General features: G+C 50.8%; 1 protein-coding gene across 3 annotated transcripts in view; it reads left to right on the forward strand.

Moving 5' to 3' along the window:
• The window catches only part of ube2ql1 (ubiquitin conjugating enzyme E2 QL1), a 48665-nt gene extending 42273 nt beyond the window's left edge, over nt 1-6392 (forward strand). For 2 of the 3 annotated variants that reach the window (XM_070879905.1, XM_070879906.1), the window contains one exon: nt 5037-6392. In XM_070879905.1, coding sequence (XP_070736006.1) covers nt 5037-5168 — 132 coding nt within the window. In that variant the 3' untranslated portion in view covers nt 5169-6392. The remainder of the gene's footprint in view (nt 1-5036) is intronic. The other variant, XR_011593233.1, reaches the window with a different exon arrangement.
• Nucleotides 6393-23653: the final 17261 nt, after the last annotated feature.

Genomic DNA, 23653 nt, shown 5'->3' on the forward strand with positions numbered 1-23653 from the left:
GGGTTCTCATTCATAATAATGGGAACTTCAACTTATGGAGTTCCCTTTATTATGAATGAGAATATACTTTACGTGGATTGGCTGCCCAGAACCATGTGACTGCAGCTCCAGCCCTGCACTCGTCCTGACGTGCATACGCAGTCAGTGGAGGCCTCAGGACCGGGAGCTCGCGTGGGTGCAGCAGGAACAGGTAGGTGCGCATCTTTAACTTTTTCATCTCGATTTCCCGCGGGAAGCAGCCGACAGAGGTTACTGGGCCACACTTACCTTGGCGGGATGCAACAAATGTTCACCAGATTGATTCCTGGGATGAGAGGGCTGTGCTATGAGGAGAGATTGAGTAAATTGGGCCTATATTCTCTGGTGTTTAGAAGAATGAGAGGTGATTTTATTCTTCGCGGGCTTTCCAGGGTAGATGCTGAGAGTTTATTTCCCTTGGCTGGCGAGTCCAGAACTAGGGGTCATAGTCTCAGGATAAGGGATCGGACATTTAGGATGTGGAGAAATTTCTTCACTCAGAGGGTTGTGAATTTTTGGAATTCTCTACCCCAGAGGGCTGTAGATGCTCAGTCGATGAGTATATTCAAGACGGAGAGCGATAGATTTTGGGGCACTAAGGAAATTTAAGAGATATGAGGATAGGGCGGGAAAGTGGAGTTGGATGTAGAAGTTCAGTCGTGATCGTATTGAATGGTAGAACAGGCTTGAGGGGCCGTATGACTTATTCTTGCTCCTATTTCTTATGTTCTTATGATGGTGGATTTGAAAGGGAGGGACCAATAGCTGAGGAGAGGGAACCATTTACACCATTCTCAGGGACCAGGAAGGGATGTTGAATGGATTGATGTTTAGTGTGAATGGGGCAAAGGGAGCAGGAGATGGTTCATATGGAGGAAATAGGAGAGAAACTATAGAAAGATGTGAGTTCATTGCTAGGGCAGGGGTGAGCCTTAGGGAAGGTTTGGCTTGGTGGGCAGCCGGAAGGGGGAATACGTGGCGAGGGGTGCATTGTTGGAGGTGAGAATGGAGAAATGTGGGCAAGGGGTTTAACGAGCCAGTTGGTAGTGAAGAATAGAAGACAGAGGCTATCATTGTTCTGCCAGATAATCCTGGAGAAGTGAACAGTTTTGACAGAGAGGAGCAAGGCCTGATATTGGGGATGGAAGAGAACATGTTTTTAAACGAAAAATGAGCAGTGCAACCAGGTGAGGTAATAGAAAGAGAAGGTACCAGTGGAGTAAGGGGAGAAACTAAAGTGTGATATGATGATAAGGGCTGCATTGCTTTGGGTGGACAGATGGTGGAAAGCATAGCCAGGTTGGCCAAAGCCACAAAGTTAATGTAATCATCCCAACAAGTGTATTTTTTGACAGTGAACAGACATTCTGGAGGGAAATGCAAAAAGTGTTGTTGCTTTTTGATCGGCTGGCAGAGTGCATTGAGGTAGTGGTGGGTGGGATGAAAGGTTCAAGAAGGAGGTTGGCGAAATTAGCAACCGCATTGGGCAGGAAGGTAAGTGATTGAAGAGGCAGCAACGGGTGCCTGAGTGGGCCATTTGGAGAATGCCGAGAGAGGTACTAAAGGTGGCTGTGGGCTTATCGAAGGGGGCTTCAAGCCTGGAAAGGCACCAGGAGAGTTGATTGGCATAGGAGTACACCTGCGGGGCAAAGGGTCTGAAAGGGAGAAATTAAAGTTGGCATGACTGAGTGACATGAAGGGGAGGAGACAGGAGAGAAGGGCCCAAGGAGAGACCTAGAGAAGAAGGTTTTGGGTCCAGAGCAACAGCCAAATTGTGAACACAAATGTACACACAGGTAATTCAGGTTGCATAGGCAAAGATTAGGAGAGGCAAGTCCTGGTCATGAACAGAAAACAGAGGATACAACATGAAAGTCCAGAGTTAAAGTCTGAGATCGTATGGTGGGATAAAGTTGACATGTAAACAGTGTCAACTTGGAGCATCAACAACCAATGTCAGGAGACTGTACAATTGGGTTCAGTACCTCTGAGTTTGGGGGTGGGAAATCAAATAAAATTTGTTTTTGATCATTATCCGGTGATCCTTGTTCCAAAGTATGCACGTATGGATGTTGTTTGAAGGCAGGATTAGGCTCAGTTGGGATACCTACTTGTCTGGACTTCCACATAAGTGTTGGCCACATGAGCTGAGTGCCCAAGGATTGCTGGTGCCCATGTACTGCAGTATGAGTCTATTGCTGGGAATTTCATCAAGGCTTCTCCCACACTGTTTGAAAATGACATTGCATGGTGTGGCAGCAGAGCACGAGCAGCCTCAAGGAAATTCCTGGCATATACCTTCATGAAAGAAAATTAATTGATTGGAAAGTACTTAAAAAAAAAAAAAAAATCTTTAATACTGACAGATCCCTAACCTCAATGGGAATGGGGTCAAATATCCTTTATCCATGTCTCAACAATCGTAAAAAAAACCTCCACCTATTTGGGAGAATATCCACTTTAACACTGTGCTTCATTTGTGGTCATTCCTCCTGTGAATTCCAAGTCTAATTCAGTGGTCATTCATCAAAATATGCCATCAATATTCTTTAACCTAAATAATAACAATTTAGCGTCAATAACCTCTGCTTCTTTCCACTGAGTGAACTTTATTTTGAAGGGGTCATTTTCTAACATTGCGCACGGATTTGAGAGTTTCGCTCAGCAGGAATGCCTGTTGGGAATTCAGGCACACACTACACATGATAACTGGATCTGAAATCTTGCACAGTGCATGTCTGCATTTTCAATACGTGATCCCAGCAGGCAGAATTCCCTGAGGGGAGTGCAAAGTTGAAAAATGAACACTTTAGTGCTATAATTCAATATGTTGTTTACCTCAACGTTAGTGCCAGTGTATCGTGATGGATCCACTGCATCACTCAATCTCTTACTTTGCATTTGCTGTTTAATTACATCCATTGATATTTAACTCCATAGAACAGAATATAAATTAGTTGGAATTGTGTATTGAAATTTATTTGACATGAGTTTAATTTCCTCTGCACTGTTTAGTGGACTGGAAAATGCACATGCTTTAAATTTTAGCACAGTTATTAACCCATTTTTTAAAATAGATTGACTTGATTAAAATAATGAACAGAGAAAATATGTTAAGCAAGTGTTAAAGATAGCACAGAGGGAGCTGCTACCACTATGTTAACTGTATCTCTCAGGAAGGTTGCATGGGTAATAAACCGAATTGTTCTCTGACACAGTGGAGGTGTTCTGATAGTCTGAGGAATTAATTTATATGGTGGTGTTTTATGAAGATACTTACATTTACTCGGCATTTGCATTGTGTTATACTTAACTTAAGAGAACTTGATACTGACACCTGGTGCCAAAAGTGTTTGAATTTCGATTATTGGTTTCCTTACATTGATGGCACCTGATTCATAGAAAAGTATGTACATTAGAAAAAAATAATAAGCAATATTTTTGGTAATTCTGGACTCTTAAAATACATTTCAAAATGTCCAACTGAAATCTTAGACATCGATGCTGATTAAGTTCTTTAAAGAGAATGAAAAATCATTATTACTTTAAAATATTGGGAAAGTGCAAAATTGGAAAGCTATTTAATTGTGAAGTAGGCATTGCAACTTCAACCCAACATCGTCTTCAATAATACCTATAACCAGTGCCTCCTTGAAAATCACAAACAGTGGCTATGGCATATCATTTTCTTTTTTGAAGTTAGTATCTAACTATATTGTGAGCTTAGAAATTCCAATGAGAACATTTCCACCAGCATGTTTCTGTGAAAGGGTTTAATTATTCATGCATTGGCATTCAGGCAGCCATTTTCTGATTTTTAGGCAGAAATCCCACCGAACTTTAAATCCGCCTTTGCCACCAAATAGAAGTATGATACAACTGCTCTATTTTGCCACACTGCTGTACCTCAGTGACATTAATGGCATCCCTTTGGTTATCCTGCAGCCCACAATGTGTGTCGATAACTGAATATTCAGCTATGGTGTGTTGGAAGGACTTATGTAAGGCACCATTAAAATTGATTTGTGATAACAGTTTGAACTGTAACTGGCATCATGCACCATGCTGCTATATAACCATGCATGCTAAGATTCAAACGGCTGGAAGGTTGCATAGCAGCTAAGAAGAGGTGAGCAGTGCACGAGTAACATGTTCTGAGGAAACACTTTGCGGCATGCGTACATGGGAGAGATAATTGCTGCAGTAATCTGCCGAGTAACATTACATTGCCATTTTTCCTCAAGTCTGCCACCTTCTTCCACATTTGCAGCCAGGTGCTCTTGGTGATACAGAAAGCAAACACCCAGTTAGCTATCTCTTTCCAGGTGTTTCCAGTGATTCCTCTTCAGGTGGGATGCCCTTGAGTGTCAACAAGGTCATGCCTCTTTTACCTCACTGCATACATCAGCACCTGAAATGCATTACCCACAATTATGCTGGTGTATTTAACCAAATGGATGCCATTAATGTCACTGAGGTGCAGCAGTGTGGCAAAATAGAGCGGTGTTTTAATGAACCATCCAGTAGAGAAAAATAGTGTAAATTTTTATGCCACTTCTCTTCACCTCATGAAATACCTGTATCAAACAGCCACTTATCACCCACCATCGATCAGCTTGCCCTCTAAGAGTCCTCTAATGGCTTGGCTCAATTAATTGGCATCCTCTCAATCAGCGAGCTGCCTTTCAGCGCTGGAAATGCGTGGGCACCTCGTCTGTCAAATTTAAATGACATACAAGATCAAAATGGTTCAAGCCTCTCGCTGGTGACATCGCAATCGCTCCACCCATTGCCCGCCAATGTATGCTACACATCAAAATCCTACTGTCTTCAGGGGTTTCTGATAGGGTTAAAGGAGTACTGTCTCCTGGAAAAAATGTTTGGCCAAGCTTTCTTTACAAACACCTTTCATGGTAAGGGTGCCCCTTTAAACATTGTGAAAATTGGTTGCTTCCTATCATTTCAGTGCACAAAAGTACCTGATCCATTTTATTTTGTGTTTTCTTCATCTGACATAGGGTCGAATTTGCAGAAAAGTGGGGAAGACAAAGAAAGCCTTCACGCGCAAAGAAGCTGAAGCGACATTTAAAAGTTTGGTGAAGACACATGAGAAATATGGCTGGGTTACTCCACCTGTATCTGATGGCTGAGCCACAGAGCTCCTAATGTTATCAACCCCAAAACACTTTCATCTTCTCAGTGCTGTGTACGATCCATTCTTTCTATTTCAGCTTCAATTAGACATGGTGATACGAAGGAGACATTTACGTTATTTATGAAGAGAGATGTTTACGAATAAATGCCGAAAGGGATTTTTTTGGGGAGACCTGTTTCTTCACTGGGATTGAGTTCATCTGAATTTGGTTGTGCTACATTGTGTTTGCATCATTTGCCCGCCCTACTACACTTTAGTATGTTTCTCTCCATGCTAATGATAAACAAATGGCATTATATGTTCCATTCATCACCATTCCACTAATTTAAATGAAGCAGTAAATATTTAATACCCAGGTGGCAAGCATAGTTGACATTTTGCTGTGCTGTTTTTCACAGGTAAATGGTCAATGCAACTTGAAGATTGTAATTTCTGTGGAGCTGTGCTCTATCATGGCTAAAATTAAAATTCTACATGTCATGTAGCTGGTTACTGATCACTGAAAGTGAACTGTTCTAACTTCAAATCCAGTGAAACAAAAGTAGAAGGGTTAACATATTTTAGCATCATTATTGATTGGCGTTACTGTACATTATTTATGAAAACAGTCTTTAGCAGGGGGAGTCGCCTCTGTCATTCAAACCAACATCTCACAGGGTTAATGTGCCCATGTGGTAAATAATGTCAGGGTTAATAGTAGAATTGTACATCAAATATGTGTGGGAGTAAGGAAAGCAACATGCACATGATAGATTGTAGACGAGTAGCTTTAAGACACAGCAGTGATACATTTCAAAATCCTGCATTAAATAAGTGTCTTAAATGATTCAGATGTTTCAATTCCTACTGTATCTGCATGTTTAAGGAATCAGTGGTTGCTAGTTTGCTGAAAGAATGTTGCTGTCATTTGTTCTGTGTCAAGAGCTATTACATTTTGTCAAGTGGTAATGACATTTGTGTTTTTTTGTTTAATTTATTTGTGGTTTGCCAAATGCATAGCCTTTTGAGCATGTGACGGGTATTCGGACCGAAGGGAAAAAACTTCAAGGAGCCAAGTTTAATAAAAGTGTCTGAGTGGGATCAATCGTACTTATGTTGGTATCTCCGTATAGTTCTTTTGTGACCAAGTATTTGGAGAGGCATGTAAAAGGCAAAGAAAGACAGAAGAATGGATGAAAATATCATATTGGACAGAAAATAAATGCTCTTTTTAACCTGCTCTTCAGTGTAATGAATTCTTGGACCTCGTGTGGCACCTGGGAACTAGTTATTTTTGAATATAGTCTGCATTCTGAATCATTATTATTGTAAAATCATTATATCAGATTATATGATGGCGCCTTTTACACAGAAATTACTTTTTCAGTTTTCATGCAGAGCACAGGGCCTAAATATGCATCATTTATGTTGCTTTTAATATATTCTTAGGATGTGAGCATCACTGGCCAGGCTGGCATTTATTGCCCATCTAGTTGTCCTGAGCAGGTGGTGATACAGCTAAGGGGCTGAAATTGCCCCTTTCATTAAGGCCTCTTAATTCTGCTGAGAAAATCTTCCTCCCGCTGGGCGGTGGCAAAACCTGTTTTCTTCCGTCTGTCCAGTGAGGTTGTGGCTTTCTGAAATGGCGGTGCGACTCCCATTAAAGGGGAAGACACACTGCTGTTGCCGCCATGTTTTTTTTTGTAGGCCGACTGCCATGTCGAGCTGACAATTATGTCCCCGGGTTCGGCCGGGCCACCAACAGGCAGCCTGGCACCCCCTCTTGCCTCTGGCCTGGCCAAAATCCTGGTGGCCCAGTGGACTGAAGTTTAAACATTGCGCAGGCTCTCCCCTTTTAAGTGAAGGCGAGTGCCAAGATGACGCTGCGCCATGATGATGTCATCAGCGCTACGCTGATGACTCACAGCAGTGTTTCCCTACATCCGCCCCCTACTTACGCCCCTCTAATGTGCTCACCGCTGCAACTACTGCTCCCATTATGAGCGACTTCCAGTCCGTCTGAAAAAAACAAAGAGCGGAATTTCTCTAAAGAAGCCACCTCAACCACCAACAGTAGAAACAGGGGGCGTGTGCCCCGTTTCAGGCGGATGGCAATTTCGGCCCCCAAGTGTCTTACTAAGCCGCTGTCGAGGGCAGTTAAGAGTCAATGTTTGTGTGGGACTTGAGTTACATACAACCCAGATTGGGTAAGGACAGCAGATTTTATTCCCTAAAAAAGGCTTTAATGAATATGTTGGGTTTTTATGACTATCTGATAGCTTCATGGTCTCTTTTTACTGATACTAGCTTTTTATTCACAGACTTTTTAAACTGAATTCAAATTCACAAACCGCCATCATGAGATTTGAAGTTACATTCTCTGGAATATCAGTCCAGGCCTCTGGATTAGTAGTCCGGTATCATAACCACAATGCTACCATATCCGTTGAGATGTAACATGCTATTGTTTTCAGTTAGAGAAAATGGACTCCAAGACAGAGTCATAGGACTCGACTTTTACTGGGGGGGGTGGGGGGAGAACCGTTCGGAATGGGTAGGGGTGTGGGCGGGAGCGATCCCTGCACTGGATCAGGTAGGCCAGAGGCCCGGTCAATATTGGGTCTCCAGGATTGTTACGGAGTTTCCAGTAATTAAAGATGAATCTCCTGAGCTAAAGGAATCTCCTCGACAATGCTACGAGCAATTTATGAGAAAGGTCATTTTTTTTCCTTCATTTTCTTTGAACATTTTTGTTTATTTGATTTTAAAAATATTGGAGATGGAAAAGAGGCTGTTTGACTGGGTCGGGTGGTTGGATGCAGGATGCCTTTGGATGAAACATCCAGGAGTACGTCCAACCTAATTTGGCGACCCTAGTCTTCGGCCTAATTTTAATAAGACCGGGGAGCTACAGACACTGTCCCCAGGCAGCTGACGGGTAAATAGAGGCTGAACATCAGCCTGCTGGAACTCCAGCTTTTGCTGCAGCACCTTTACTTCTTCTGTGCCCTGTTCTAAAGTGTCCGTTTTTCTTTTCAGTTGATCTAGGCTAGTTCCCTTTTCATTTCATTGAAACGGACCTTTTACAGTCAAATGTCATAGGGCTAGAAATTGCATAGCGTTCCATTTGGGGCGATAACTTTTCAGGGAGCACAAAAGTATGGGCGGCCAGTAAAGCTTTGATTTGGCTGGGAACTTCCACTTTAATGCTCCAAGAGGGAAGTGGACCACTAAATCAAGTGCTACCACTTCCCTTAGAGAGCTAAAGGAAGTGACAGGTGGTGTCAGCAAAGCGCTGAGTAATGTTCGGGGTAGTGCTGTCCTCTTTACAGGCTCCTTCCCTCCCTTAAAAGGGAAGGACCAAAGCTGCATTGAATGAATCTTCAGGCTGTGTCTGTTGGGCGACAGCACCTGCGATATGCGCATTGCAGCCCCAAGCACTGAGTGCAGGGCTGAGCAATTGTGATGGGAAAGAAAGCAGGAGGCAACAGCATGGGGACATAAATACATTTTATCCTACCTGAACACCACTGCCTTTAAATATCGCTCTCCAAGCGACCAGCTGAGGTAACAACGCCTCCTGCAGCTGCCGCTGTTGACACCCGGCGATGCTGCAGGGGGCGGAAGCGATTATTACATTCGAGGCAGTAATGATGATGTCATTATCTACGGGGCGCAAGAAATGATAAGTCTTAGCACCAGCTCAAAACCGATAGGGATGTTGGAGGGCGTCGATGATTTTGCTATGCCCGGTCAGTAAGCCCTTAGCGTCCTGTTAACACCCCCCGTAGGCACGAATGGGAGATGCAAACCAGGCCACTTTCTCCTCCTTAATCTTTAATAATTTTCCCTGAACTACTTCCACTGCAGCTTGCTGGCTTTGGGCCGGTGCAAACTGTTGCCCCAGATGCTGACCTGGGCAGTGGAGGGGGGGCAATCGAAGAGAGAGGGGAAGCACCATTCCATGTTAATTTTGTGGAGCACTCCTGCCACAAAAAATCATTTTAAACCAAATATTTTGGTCCTTTTTGGCTTTACCTCCAGATAAAATTTCACGGAGCCTCCACGGGTCACACTCCACCCAGTTGTTTCCCAAAATGACAATTAGGATTCTATGTCGACATACTTCTTCCTCTACCTCCTTCCTCATGTTCAATGGTCTGTTATATGCTCCCAAAAAGAGTAACAGTTCCATTCTGCCTCCTTAATTCTAACCAAATAGGTTCAGCTTTTTCACCATCCCCTATATTGTCTATGGCCTAGTGATCAAATGGCATTTTTGATTAATATTGCCATTCTCCTTCACTTCTTTTCTACTCCATCCGTACTGAATGTATAACACCGTCAATGAGCTGTTGAAACGCCAGAAAAATGCCGCAAATATCATTAACTCCATTTTTACAGGTTTCCATTGCTCGTCCACTGAAGGTACAATGCCAATGTTCACTCTAGCAGTCACTTTCTGCACTATGTCATAAGATAAGAGAATATTGGTGCAAGATCTGATGGTACTGTGGCCTTTTCAAAGCAAATTGTAGTAACTTATGTAATTAGAATTAAAGCCCAATGAACTATGGGTTTCTGGGTCTTCCTGCTGTCACCTCAATGGATTTATCTGTGAGCTGTATATAAAATCTAGAAATTTGCAGCACAGAACGAGGCCATTTTGGCCCATGTGTCCACACTGGCTGACAAAGAACTATCCAGCTTAATCCCACTTTCCAGCTCTTGGTCTGTAGCCCTGTAGCTGACGGTACTTTGAGCACATCCAAGTACTTTTTAAATGCGGTGAGGGTTTCTACCTCTACCACCCTTTCAGGCAGTGAGTTCCAGACCCTCACCACCCTCTGGGTGAAGAAATTTCCCCTCAAATCCCCTCTAAACTTCCTACCAATTGTTTTAAATCAATAACCCCCTGGTTGTTGACCCCTCCACCAAGGGAAATGGGTCCTTTCTATCCAGGCCCCTCATAATTTTATACACATCAATAAAGTCTCCCCTCAGCCCCCTGTTACAAAGTAAACAAACCCAGCTTATCCAATCTTTCCGCATAGCAAAAATTCTCCATTCCAGGCAACATCCTCGTAAATCTCCTCTTTACCCTCTGGTGCAATCACATCTTTCCTGTAATGTGGTGACCAGAACTGCACAAAGTACTCTAGCTGTGGCCTAACTAGTGTTTTATACAGTTCAAGCATAACCTGCCTGCTCTTGTATTCTATGCCTCAGCTAATAAAGTCAAGTATTCTGTATGCCTTCTTAACTACCTTATCTACCTGTCCTGCTATCTTCAGGGATCTGTGGACATGCACTCCGAGGTCCCTCTGTTCCTCTCCACTTCTCAGTTTCCTACCATTTAATATGTATGCTCTTGCCTGGTTCGCCCTCCCCAAATGCATTACCTCACTTCTCTGGATTGAATTCCGTTTGCCATTGTTCTGCCCACTTGACCAGTTCATTGATATCTTCCTGCAGTCTACATCTTTCTTCTCAATTATCAACCACACATCTGATTTTAGTATCATCTGTAAACATCTTAATCATACACCTTACATTCAAGTCTAAATCATTGATATACACCACAAAAAGCAAGGGATCTAATACTGAGCCTTGCAGAACCCCACTGGAAACAGCCTTCCAGTCACAAAAACACCCATCAATCATTACCCTTTGCTTCCTGCCGCTGAGCCAATTTTGGATCTAACTTGCCACTTTGTCCTGGATCCCATGGGCTTTTTACTTTCATGACGAGTCTGCCATGCGGGACTTTATTAAAAGTCTTGCGAAAATCCATATACACTACATCAAAGGCACTACCCTCATCGACTCTCCTTATTACTTCCTCAAAAAATTCAATCAAGTTAGTCAGACATGACCTTCCCTTAACAAATCCATGCTGACTGTCCCTGATTAATCTATGTCTTTCTAAATGAAGATTTATCCCGCCCCTCAGGATTTTTTCCAATAATTTTCTCACCACCGAGGTTAGGCTGACTGGCCTATAATTACTCGGTTTATCCCTTTCTTTGTTTTAAACAAAGGTGCAATGTTAACAGTCCTCCAGTCCTCTGGCACCACACCTGTAGCCAGAGGATTGGAAAATGGTGGTCAGAGCCTCTGCTATTTCCTCTTTTGTTTCTCTAAACAGCTTGGGATACATTTCATCTGGGCCTGGGGAATTAGCCACTTTCAAAGTTGCTAAGCCCCTTAATACTTCCTCTCTCACTATGTTTATTTCATCTAATATTTCACACTCCTCTCCTCTGATTGCAATGTCTGCATTGCCCTCTTGTGAAAACAGATGCAAAGTATTTGTTAAGAACCATACCCACGTCTTTCACCTCCACACACAGATTACCTTTATGGTCTCTAATAGGACCTACTCTTTCTTTAGTTATCCTCTTGCTCTTAATGTATTGATAAACATCTTTGTGTTTTTCTTGATTTGACTTGCCAAAATGTTTTCATGCTCTCTCCTTGCTTTAATAATTTCCTTTTTAATTGTACCCCTGCATTTCCTATACTCCTAGAGTTTCTGCAGTATTGAGCCCTCAGTATCTGTCATAAGCCTCCCTTTTTCTCCCTTTATCCTACCCTGTATGTCCCTTGACATCCAGGGGGCTCTAGATTTGTTAGTCCCACCCTTTTCCTTTAGGGAAATACTTGCTCTGAACCCTCAAGATCTCCTCCTTGAATGTCTCCCACTGCTCGGACACTGATTTACCTTCAAGTAGCTGTTTCCTGTCCACTTTGGCCAAATCCCATCTCAGCTAAGCAAAATTGGCTTTTCCCCAATTGAGAACTTTTATTCCTGGTCTATCTTTATCTTTTTCAATAACTACCCTAAATCTAACTGAATTATGATCACTAGCACCAAAAATGCTCTCCCACTGATACCCTTCCACCTGCCCAGCTTAATTCCCTAAAACTAAATCCAGAATCGACCCTCCCTTGTTAGACTTGTTACATACTGGCTAAAAAAGGTTCTCCTGAATGCATTTTAGGAATTTTGCACCCTCTATACCTTTCACACTAATTTTATCCTAGTTAATATTAGGGTAGTTGAAATCAACTCCTGTTATTGCCCTATAGTTTTAGCTTTTCTCAGAAATTTGACGACATATTTACTCTTCTATCGCCCCTTTTTTGTTCTTAAATTCAACCCATATAGCCTCACTAAATGACCCTTCTAACATATCATCCCTCCCCACAGCTGTAATAGTTTCTTTAATCAATACTACCGCCCCCGCTATCCCATCTGAAATCCCTGCAACCAGGAATGTTGAGCTGCCATACCTGCAATAAATCTAAAAACCTGCCGAAATTAAGGTCTGTGGGTTAGGGGGTAGCAATGGGATGTTCAGGAGACAGTGTACTGACTGATTGACACAGTGGGATAATTGGCCATTTTATAAGTATCACATAGCATCTGTGGACAATAGTGCTGGAATTTATGGACAAAAGAAAATGTGAAGGATTCTGCTATTTCCAGCAAAGCCTTTCCAATGTCTTAGAAGTTTGACCTCTGCAGATGATCAAGGATGTTTTATGTCCTGAGGTTAATTTTAATTTAGACTTAGAAGACTACATTATCAGACTGCACAAAGATACATTCAGTCTGCTGGAGGAACATGAGCCAAGAAACTGTTTTGTGCCTGGCTTAAGACTTGAACCCAATGGCAACCATGTGTCAGTGTAGTGAAACTGATGAGCTAAAATGGTCCTCTTGCATCATCAGGATATCACCAGTGTGCTGGTGTTGCCAATCACGACCCAAGGGGCAGTGCATCAGTTGCAAAGAAGGGTCCAGTGGGGATGCCTACTGTTGTGTATCTGTAAAGCATGCACTCCCATGTTCCACCACCAGGGAACGCATCCCCTGAAGTCCCAAGGGATCCCAGCATCCCTTGGGAGCACTTTATATAAGCCGGCCCCTAAGGCCTGTTCCTCACTCTAGAGTGTCTTAAAAAAGACTGAGGTTACTGTTACTTTAACCTCCCTGTGTGCAGTCTCATCTGTGTTAGGAACACAACAACTGGCAATGAGTACATGAATCCAACGCAAAGATGCAGCAAACTGTGGGCATTCTGGAGAAGTTCTCGGAGGGTGAGGACTGGGAAGCCTATATCGAATGGCTGGACCAGTACTTTGTAGCCAACGAGCTGGATGAGAAGGAAGCGCTGCAAAAAGGAGAGCGGTCCTCCTCACGGTCTGCAGGACACCGACCTACAGCCTCATGAAGAAACTTCTGGCTCCAGTGAAACCCACAGATAAGTCATATGAGGAGCTGTGTACACTGGTTCGGGAGCATCTTAACCCGAGGGAGAGCGTGCTGATGGCAAGGTATCGGTTCTATATGTACCAGTGATCTGAAGGTCAGGAAGTGGTGAGCTACGTCGCCGAGCTAATGCAACTTGCAGGATAATGTGAGTTTGATGGCTACCTGGCGCAAATGCTCAGAGACTTTTTTGTACTGGGCATTGGCCACGAGACCATCCTATGAAAACTTTTGACTGTAGAGACACCGACCCTCAGTAAGGCCATTGCTATAGGACAGGTGTTTATGTACACCAGTGATAACACCAAACAAATCTCTCAGCACACAAGTGCTAGCAATGTTCATAAATTAACTGGAACTGTGTTTGCGAGCAGAAATATACAGGGCAGAAACTACGAGTCTGCAACTTCCAGCAGGCCTCAGGTGACCCAGATGACTCAGAGTCCGCAACAAAGGATGAATGCAAGGCAATTCACACCTTGTTTGGGTTGTGGAGGCTTCCATTCAGCCTATTCATGCAGCATCAAAGAGTATATTTGCAAGAGCTGTGGAAAAATGGGGCACCTCCAACGAACTTGCAGACGAGCTGCAAGCGCTGCAAAACCTGCTAACCACTACGTGGCAAAGGAAGATCGGTCCATGGTGGATCAAAGCAATTTCGAGCCTCAGAGAGAGGAGGCAGATGCTGAAGTACACAGGGTGCACACATTTTCGACGAAATGTCCACTATAATGCTAAATGTAAAATTGAATGGCTTACCCATAGCCATAGAACTGGACTCTTGCACTAGCCAATCTAACATGAGTAAAAAGATGTTTGAGAGACTGGCACTCAGACCAGACCTGAGCCCCATCCACACGAAACTGAGAACGTACACCAAAGAGCTCATCACTGTCCTGGGCAGTGCCATGGTCAAGGTCATCTACGAGGGCACGTTGCACGAACTGCCACTCTGGATTGTTACGCGCGATGGCCCCGCGCTGCTTGGAAGGAGCTGGCTGGGCAAAATCCGCTGGAACTGGGATGACATCCGAGTGCTATCACATGTCGATGAGGCCTCATGTACCCAGGTTCTTAACAAATTTCCTTCCCTTTTTGAGCAAGGCATTGGAAATTTTTCCGGGGCGAAGGTGCGGATCCACTTGCTCCCAGAGACTCAACCCATTCACCACAAGGTGCGAGCGGTACCTCACATGATGAGGGAGAGAGTGGAAATCGAGCTGGACAGGCTGCAACGCGAGGGCATCATATCCCCAGTGGAATTCAGCGAGTGGGTCAGCCCGATTGTTCCAGTACTTACAAGTGATGGCACGGTCAGGATTTGCGGCGATTATAAAGTAACTATTAATCGTTTCTCGCTACACGACCAACACCCGCTACCTAAGGCAGATGACCTATTTGCGACGCTGGCAGGAGGCAAGACGTTCACCAAGCTCGACCTGACTTCGGCCTACATGACGCAGGAGCTGGAGAAGTCTTCGAAGGGCCTCACCTGCATCAACACGCATAAGATGCCCATTTGGAATTCGGTCGGCTGCAGCGATCTTCCAGAGAAACACGGAGAGCCTACTCAAGTCGGTACCATGTACGGTGGTTTCTCAGGACGACATATTGGTCATGGGTCGGGACACCGTCGAGCATCTACAAAACCTGGAGGAGGTCCTCCAGCGACTGGATTGCATAGGACTGCAGCTGAAGAGGTCGAAATGCATCTTCACGTCAACAGAAGTGGAGTTTTTGGGGAGAAAGATCGCGGTGGACGGCATTCAGCCCACAGATGCCAAGACAGAGGCTATCAGGAATGCGCCCAGGCCAGAGAACGTCACAGAGCTGCGGTCGTTCCTGGAACTCCTCAACTATTTTGGTAAATTACTACCGGGGTAAAGCACCCTCTTAGAGCCCCTACATGTGTTATTGCGTAAAGATGAGAACTCGGTATGGGGAAAAAAGCAAGTAATTGCTTTTGAGAAAGCCAGAAACATTTTATGCTCCAACAAGCTGCTTGTATTGTATAACCCGTGTAAAAGACTCATGCTAGCATGTGATGCATCATCGTACGGAGTCGGGTGTGTATTACAACAAGCTAACATTGCGGGGAAATTGCAAACTGTCGCCTATGCTTCCAGGAGCTTGCCTATGGCCGAGAGGGCCTACAGCATGATTGAGAAAGAGGCATTAGTGTTTGTGTTCGGGGTAAAGAAAATGCATCAGTACCTGTTTGACCTCAAATTTGAGCTGGAAACCGATCACAAGCCCCTCATATGCCTGTTCGCTGAAAACAAGGGGATAAATACTAATGCCTCAGCTCGCATACAAAGGTGGGCACTCGCGCTATCAGTGTATAACTATACTATCTGCCACAGGCCAGGCACCGAGAACTGTGCGGATGCTCTCAGTCGGCTAACATTGCCCACCACGGGGGTGGAAATCGCACAGCCTGCAAACTTGTTGATGGTGGCGCAGCCCACAGACTTGTTGATGGTCATGGAAGCGTTTGAAAATGATAAATCACCTGTCACGGCTCGCCAGATTAGCACTTGGACCAGCCAAGATCCTCTGCTGTCCCTAGTAAAAAACTGTGTACTGCATGGGAGCTGGGCCAGCATCACTGTTGAAATGCAAGAGCTAATCAAGCCGTTCCAGCGGCGAAAGGACGAGCTGTCCATTCAGGCAGACTGCCTGTTGTGGGGTAACCGCATAGTGCTACCCATAAAGGAGCAGGGAGACGTTCATCTCGGATCTCCACAGCACACACCTGGATATAGTAATGATGAAAGCGATAGCCAGATTCCACTTTGGTGGCCCGGTATCGACCCTGACTTAGAGTCCTGTGTATGGCAATGCAGAGAGGCACCACTAAGTTTGTGGTCCTGACCCTCCAGACCATGGTCAAGGATCCATGTCGGCTATGCAGGCCCGTTTCTCGGTAAAATGTTCCTGGTGGTGGTGGGATGCTTTTTCAAAATGGATTGAATGTGAAATAATGTCGGGAAGCACTGCCACCGCCACCATTGAAAGCCTGAGGGCCATGCCTGATATACTGGTCAGTGACAACGGGCCATGTTTCACCAGTGCCGAATTTAAATAATTCATGACTCGCAATGGGATCAAACATGTCACCTCGGCCCCATTTAAACCAGCCTCCAATGGGCAGGCAGAGCGGGCAGTGAAACAATCAAACAGAGCCTTAAACGAGTCACAGAAGGCTCACTCCAAACCCGCCTGTCCCGAGTACTGCTCAGCTACCGCACAAGACCCCACTCGCTCACAGGGGTGCCCCCGGCTGAGCTACTCATGAAAAGGACACTTAAAACCAGACTCTCGCTGGTTCATCTCAACCTGCATGATCAGGTAGAGAGCAGGTGGCAGCAACAAAATGTAAACGATGGTCGCGCCACTGTGTCATGGGAAATTGATCTGAATGACCCTGTTTATGTGCTAAACTATGGACATGGTCCCAAGTGGATCGCAGGCACGGTGATAGCTAAAGAAGGAAATAGGGTGGTTGTAGTCAAACTAGACAATGGGCAAATTTGCAGAAAGCACCTGGACCAAACGAGGCTGTGGTTCACAGACTGCCCTGAACATCCCACAGCAGACACCACCTTTTTTCGAGCCCACAACACACACCCAAAGGATCAACGACACCATGTAGGACCAGGAAATCGAACCCATCACGCCCAACAGCCCAGCAAGGCAGGCTCACCCAGCAGCCCTGCAGGGCCAACAACACGCCAGCCCAGCGAGGGCACAGCCAACACACTAGAACAGACATTTGTACCGAGGCGGTCCACCAGGGAAAGAAAGGCTCCCGACCGCCTCACCTTGTAATTAATTTTCTCTTTGACTTTGAGGGGGGAGTGATGTTGTGTATCTGTAAAGCATGCACTCCCATGTTCCGCCACCAGGGAGCTCATCCCCTGAAGTCCCAAGGGATCCCAGCATCCCTTGGGAGCACTGTATATAAGCCGGCCCCTATGGCCTGTTACTCACTCTGGAGTGTCTTAATAAAGACTGAGGTCACTGTTACTTTAATCTCCCTGTGTGCAGTCTCATCTGTGTTAGGAACACAACACCTACCATGAGGCCAGAAGGCGAAGAAGATCAGGAGCGAGGGGTGAGCAGTGTCCAGCAGCAGCCTGCAGTTTTAATGTGGAGCGAAGAGAAGAATTCCTGTTCCTTCTAACTTCACATTCAGGTAAGTTAAATCATTTTTACTTTGCATTTGGTTGCCGGTTTCCAGTAGTCGCTTAAAAAACTGTGGGGCGATTTTTGGCAGCGCACTTGGGCGTTAACAATCCTCTGAGGTGGCCAAGGTGGGGTCTTGAGCTGAAACATCAGTTCAGCCTCCATTTATTGCAAGATAACATCATGGTAAATGAGTTGAAGCTTATGCTTGGAACAGCCGCCCAGAGGCTCATTAAGGGGCTGATTGTCACAAAATGCCTGCGAGCGTCCATTAAAGAGGCTTCACAGCCATTTAATGACCCCTCCTAACAGGGACTAGATGTTTGGAGTAAACATGGCATTGATGTCGATTTCAAGCGCTACTTAAAAGGGATACTCACGTTTTCACATTAATTTGCTGCTGAAGCTATGAAGAGGACATCAGAAACACATCCGGAGACTTTCTGGAACACTTTGGCAAGACTTCACCAACACTCGAGCAACATTTATTCTGAAAATTCAAAGACTTCACCTAAAAAGAGTGCATGCTGCCCAATTCACCTTATGGGTGTCACCGGGAGAAAGGGATGTTTGGTCATCAGCATCTTGCTAAGGGTCCACCTTGTGCTGGATGAGCAATGGGAGGAGGACACGAGGCCAGGCAGAGCAGCACCAGCTGCTGCAGGAGTGAGGGACAGGAAGGCGAGGGGACGCCCTTGGGTACAGGACGTCCCTCCTCTTCTGGATCTCCTCCACCAGAATTTCCAATTCCAGTTTGAGAACCTGTGTGCCCTCTCCCTCAGTCTCTGAGCCATCCTTGAACATGCCGCTGTGTGCCAGCTAGTGCATTCCACACCTTCAGTGGAAGTGGGTGCAAGGAGCCCACATATAATTGCTCTACGAAGATTGCATCTAAATAGCAATTCAGTGCTAAATCTGCAGGTATCGGTTTCAGCACCTCCAGTCAAGTTCAATTTATGATACTCAGCAATTAGGATCAAAACTGTGTTAAATCCAGAATTTCAGATTGGCCAAAATAGCCCCCTCTGTTTTGGCTGCTATTTTTTTGAGAAAACTGACCGCAGCATACATGGCATATGCTGCGGTCAGTTGCAATCCAATATTGGAAAGGGGTGTTAGTGCCCCGATTTGCATTGGCATGGGCCTAATGCCAATTTTAGGAAGGCACCCTGGATGATTACAAGGCACCCTAACCAATATGGTGTCCGGTGCATAAAAAGGAAGAAAGACTTTCATTTATATACCGTCTTTCATGACCACAAGATGTCCCAAAATGCTTTACAGCCAATTAAGTACTTTTGAAGTGTGATCACTGTTGTAATGTAGGAAACGCAGCAGCCAATATACTGTAATGTGATAATGACCAGATTATGGGCCCAAGTTTCCACAAGATAAAAAACGGGCGCCCCTCCGAGCTGGGCGCCCATTTTTCACGCCTAAAACGGCGCCTAAAAAAAAAAGTCGCGATTCTGAAGCGTTCTGCAGCTCCTTGTCTGCCTGGCGCGGTGCCCAGGGGGGCGGAGCCTACACTCGCGCCGATTTTGTAAGTGGGAGGGGCCGGGTACTATTTAAATTAGTTTTTTTCCTGCCGGCAACGCTGTGCGTGCGCGTTGGAGCGTTCGCGCACGCGCAGTGTGATAAAAACATTGGCACTCGGCCATTTTTGTAGTTCTTTGTAGCTGTTTAATTTTTGAATATTTTTTAAATAAAAGCACATTGCCATCAGCACATCAGCACTTGCAGCCTTCTCACTGTCTCCTTCTCCCCCCCCCCCCCGCGGGAAGAACGGGCGCCTCCCCCCACCCCCCCGAGGGAAGAACGGGCGCCTCCCCCCCCCCCCGAGGGAAGAACGGGCGCCTCCTCCCCCCCACCCCCGCGGGAAGAACGGGCGCCACTCTCCCCCCCCCGCGGGAAGAACGGGCGCCTCCCCCCCCCCCCCCCGCGGGAAAGAACGGGCGCCTCCTCCCCCCCCGCGGGAAAGAACAGGCGCCTCCTCCCCCCCCCCGCGGGAAGAACGGGCGCCTCCTCCACCCCCCTGCGGGAAGAAACGGGCGCCTCGTCCCCCCCCCCCCCCCGCGGGAAAGAACAGGCGCCTCCTACCCCCCCGCGGGAAGAACGGGCGCCTCCTACCCCCCCCCCCCGCGGGAAAGAACGGGCGCCTCCTCCCCCCCCGCGGGAAAGAACAGGCGCCTCCTCCCCCCCCCCGCGGGAAGAACGGGCGCCTCCTCCACCCCCCCCTGCGGGAAGAACGGGCACCTCCTCCCCCCTCCCCCCGCCCGGGAAGAACGGGCACCTCCTCCCCCCTCCCCCCGCGGGAAGAACGGGCGCCTCCTCCCCCACCGCCCCCCCGCAGGAAGAACAGGCGCCTCCTACTCCCCCCCGCGGGAAGAACGGTCGCCTCCTCCCCCCACCACGGGAAGAACGGGCGCCTCCTCCCCCCCCCCGCAGGAAAGAACGGGCGCCTCCTCCCCCCTCCCCCCACCACGGGAAGAACGGGCGCCTCCTCCCCCCCCCCCCGCGGGAAGAACGGGCGCCTCCCCCCCCCCCCGCGGGAAAGAACGGGCGCCTCCTACCCCCCCGCGGGAAGAACGGGCGCCTCCTCCCCCCCCCCCCCCGCAGGAAAGAACGGGCGCCTCCTCCCCCCTCCCCCCACCACGGGAAGAACGGGCGCCTCCTCCCCCCCCCCCCGCGGGAAGAACGGGCGCCTCCCCCCCCCCCCCCGCGGGAAGAACGGGCGCCTCCTCCCCCCTCCCCCCACCGCGGGAAGAACGGGCGCCTCCTCCCCCCCCCCCGCGGGAAGAACGGGCGCCTCCCCCCCCCCCCCGCGGGAAGAACGGGCGCCTCCTCCCCCGCCGCGGGAAAGAACGGGCGCCTCCTCCCCCCCCGCGGGAAAGAACAGGCGCCTCCTCCCCCTCCCCGCGGGAAGAACGGGCACCTCCTCCCCCCGCCCGGGAAGAACGGGCGCCTCCTCCCCCCTCCCCCCCCACGGGAAGAACGGGCACCTCCTCCCCCCCCCACGGGAAGAACGGGCACCTCCTCCCCCCCCCCGCCCGGGAAGAACGGGCACCTCCTCCCCCCCCCCGCCCGGGAAGAACGGGCGCCTCCTCCCCCCTCCCCCCCCGCGGGAAGAACGGGCGCCTCCTCCCCCCCCCCCCCGCGGGAAGAACGGGCGCCTCCTTCCCCCCCCCCGCGGGAAGAACGGTCGCCTCCTCCCCCCCGCCCGCAGGAAAGAACGGGCGCCTCCTCCCCCCACCACGGGAAGAACGGTCGCCTCCTCCCCCCCGCCCGCAGGAAAGAACGGGCGCCTCCTCCCCCCACCACGGGAAGAACGGGCGCCTCCTGCCCCCCCCCCGCAGGAAAGAACGGGCACCTCCTCCCCCCCCCCCCCCCGCAGGAAGAACAGGCGCCTCCTACTCCCCCCGCGGGAAGAACGGTCACCTCCTCCCCCCACCACGGGAAGAACAGGCGCCTCCTCCCCCCCCCCGCAGGAAAGAACGGGCGCCTCCTCCCCCCCCCCCGCAGGAAAGAACGGGCGCCTCCTCCCCCCCCCCCGCAGGAAAGAACGGGCGCCTCCTCCCCCCCCCCCGCAGGAAAGAACGGGCGCCTCCTCCCCCCTCCCCCCACCACGGGAAGAACGGGCACCTCCTCCCCCCCCCCCCCCGCGGGAAGAACGGGCGCCTCCCACCCCACCCCCGCGGGAAGAACGGGCGCCTCCTCCCCCCCCCCCCCGCGGGAAGAACGGGCGCCTCCCCCCCCCCCCGCGGGAAGAACGGGCGCCTCCTCCCCCCGCCGCGGGAAAGAACGGGCGCCTCCTCCCCCCCCGCGGGAAAGAACAGGCGCCTCCTCCCCCTCCCCGCGGGAAGAACGGGCAACTCCTCCCCCCGCCCGGGAACAACGGTGCCTCCTCCCCCCTCCCCCCCCACGGGAAGAACGGGCACCTCCTCCCCCCCCACGGGAAGAACGGGCACCTCCTCCCCCCGCGGGAAAGAACGGGCGCCTCCTCCCCCCCCCCCCCGCGGGAAGAACGGGCACCTCCTCCCCCCCCCCCCCGCGGGAAGAACGGGCACCTCCTCCCCCCCCCCGCCCGGGAAGAACGGGCGCCTCCTCCCCCCCCCCCCCCCCGCGGGAAGAACGGGCGCCTCCTCCCCCCCGCCCCCGCGGGAAGAACGGGCACCTCCACCCCCCCCCCCGCGGGAAGAACAGGCGCCTCCTACCCCACCGCCCCCCCGCAGGAAGAACAGGCGCCTCCTTCCCCCCCCCGCGGGAAGAACGGTCGCCTCCTCCCCCCGCCCGCAGGAAAGAACGGGCGCCTCCTCCCCCCACCCGGGAAGAACGGGCGCCTCCTCCCCCCCCCCCGCAGGAAAGAACGGGCGCCTTCCCCCCCCCCCCCCGCGGGAAGAAAGGGTGCCTCCTCCCCTCCCCCGCGGGAAAGAACAGGCGCCTCCTCCTCCCCCCCCCCCCCCGCAGGAAAGAACGGGCGCCTCCTCCCCCCCCCCGCGGGAAGAACGGGCACCTCCTCCCCCCCCCCGCCCGGGAAGAACGGGCGCCTCCTCCCCCCTCCCCCCCGCCCGGGAAGAACGGGCGCCTCCTCCCCCTCCCCCCCCGCGGGAAGAACGGGCGCCTCCTCCCCCCCCCCCCGCGGGAAGAACGGGCGCCTCCTTCCCCCCCCCCGCGGGAAGAACGGTCGCCTCCTCCCCCCCGCCCGCAGGAAAGAACGGGCGCCTCCTCCCCCCCCCCCCCCGCAGGAAGAACAGGCGCCTCCCTACTCCCACCCGCGGGAAGAACGGTCGCCTCCTCCCCCCACCACGGGAAGAACGGGCGCCTCCTCCCCCCTCCCCCCACCACGGGAAGAACGGGCGCCTCCCACCCCACCCCCACGGGAAGAACGGGCGCCTCCTCCCCCCCCCCCCCGCAGGAAGAACAGGCGCCTCCTACTCCCCCCCGCGGGAAGAACGGTCGCCTCCTCCCCCCACCACGGGAAGAACGGGCGCCTCCTCCCCCCCCCCGCAGGAAAGAACGGGCGCCTCCTCCCCCCCCCCCGCAGGAAAGAACGGGCGCCTCCTCCCCCCCCCCCGCAGGAAAGAACGGGCGCCTCCTCCCCCCCCCCCCGCAGGAAAGAACGGGCGCCTCCTCCCCCCCCCCCCCCCGCGGGAAGAACGGGCGCCTCCTCCCCCCCCCCCCCCGCGGGAAGAACGGGCGCCTCCCCCCCCCCCCCGCGGGAAGAACGGGCGCCTCCTCCCCCTCCCCGCGGGAAGAACGGGCGCCTCCTCCCCCTCCCCGCGGGAAGAACGGGCGCCTCCTCCCCCCCCGCGGGAAAGAACAGGCGCCTCCTCCCCCTCCCCGCGGGAAGAACGGGCAACTCCTCCCCCCGCCCGGGAACAACGGTGCCTCCTCCCCCCTCCCCCCCCACGGGAAGAACGGGCACCTCCTCCCCCCCCACGGGAAGAACGGGCACCTCCTCCCCCCGCGGGAAAGAACGGGCGCCTCCTCCCCCCCCCCGCGGGAAGAACGGGCACCTCCTCCCCCCCCCCCCCCCGCGGGAAGAACGGGCACCTCCTCCCCCCCCCCCGCCCGGGAAGAACGGGCGCCTCCTCCCCCCTCCCCCCCCGCGGGAAGAACGGGCGCCTCCTCCCCCCGCCCCCGCGGGAAGAACGGGCACCTCCACCCCCCCCCCCGCGGGAAGAACAGGCGCCTCCTACCCCACCGCCCCCCCGCAGGAAGAACAGGCGCCTCCTTCCCCCCCCCTGCGGGAAGAACGTGTCGCCTCCTCCCCCCCGCCCGCAGGAAAGAACGGGCGCCTCCTCCCCCCACCCGGGAAGAACGGGCGCCTCCTCCCCCCCCCCCGCAGGAAAGAACGGGCGCCTTCCCCCCCCCCCCCCCCCGCGGGAAGAAAGGGTGCCTCCTCCCCCCCCCCGCGGGAAAGAACAGGCGCCTCCCCTCCCCCCCCCCCCCCCCGCAGGAAAGAACAGGCGCCTCCTACCCCACCGCCCCCCCGCAGGAAGAACAGGCGCCTCCTTCCCCCCCCCCCGCGGGAA

This window comes from Pristiophorus japonicus, chromosome 5 (assembly GCF_044704955.1).
Source record: "Pristiophorus japonicus isolate sPriJap1 chromosome 5, sPriJap1.hap1, whole genome shotgun sequence".
Lineage (NCBI taxonomy): Eukaryota > Metazoa > Chordata > Chondrichthyes > Pristiophoridae > Pristiophorus > Pristiophorus japonicus.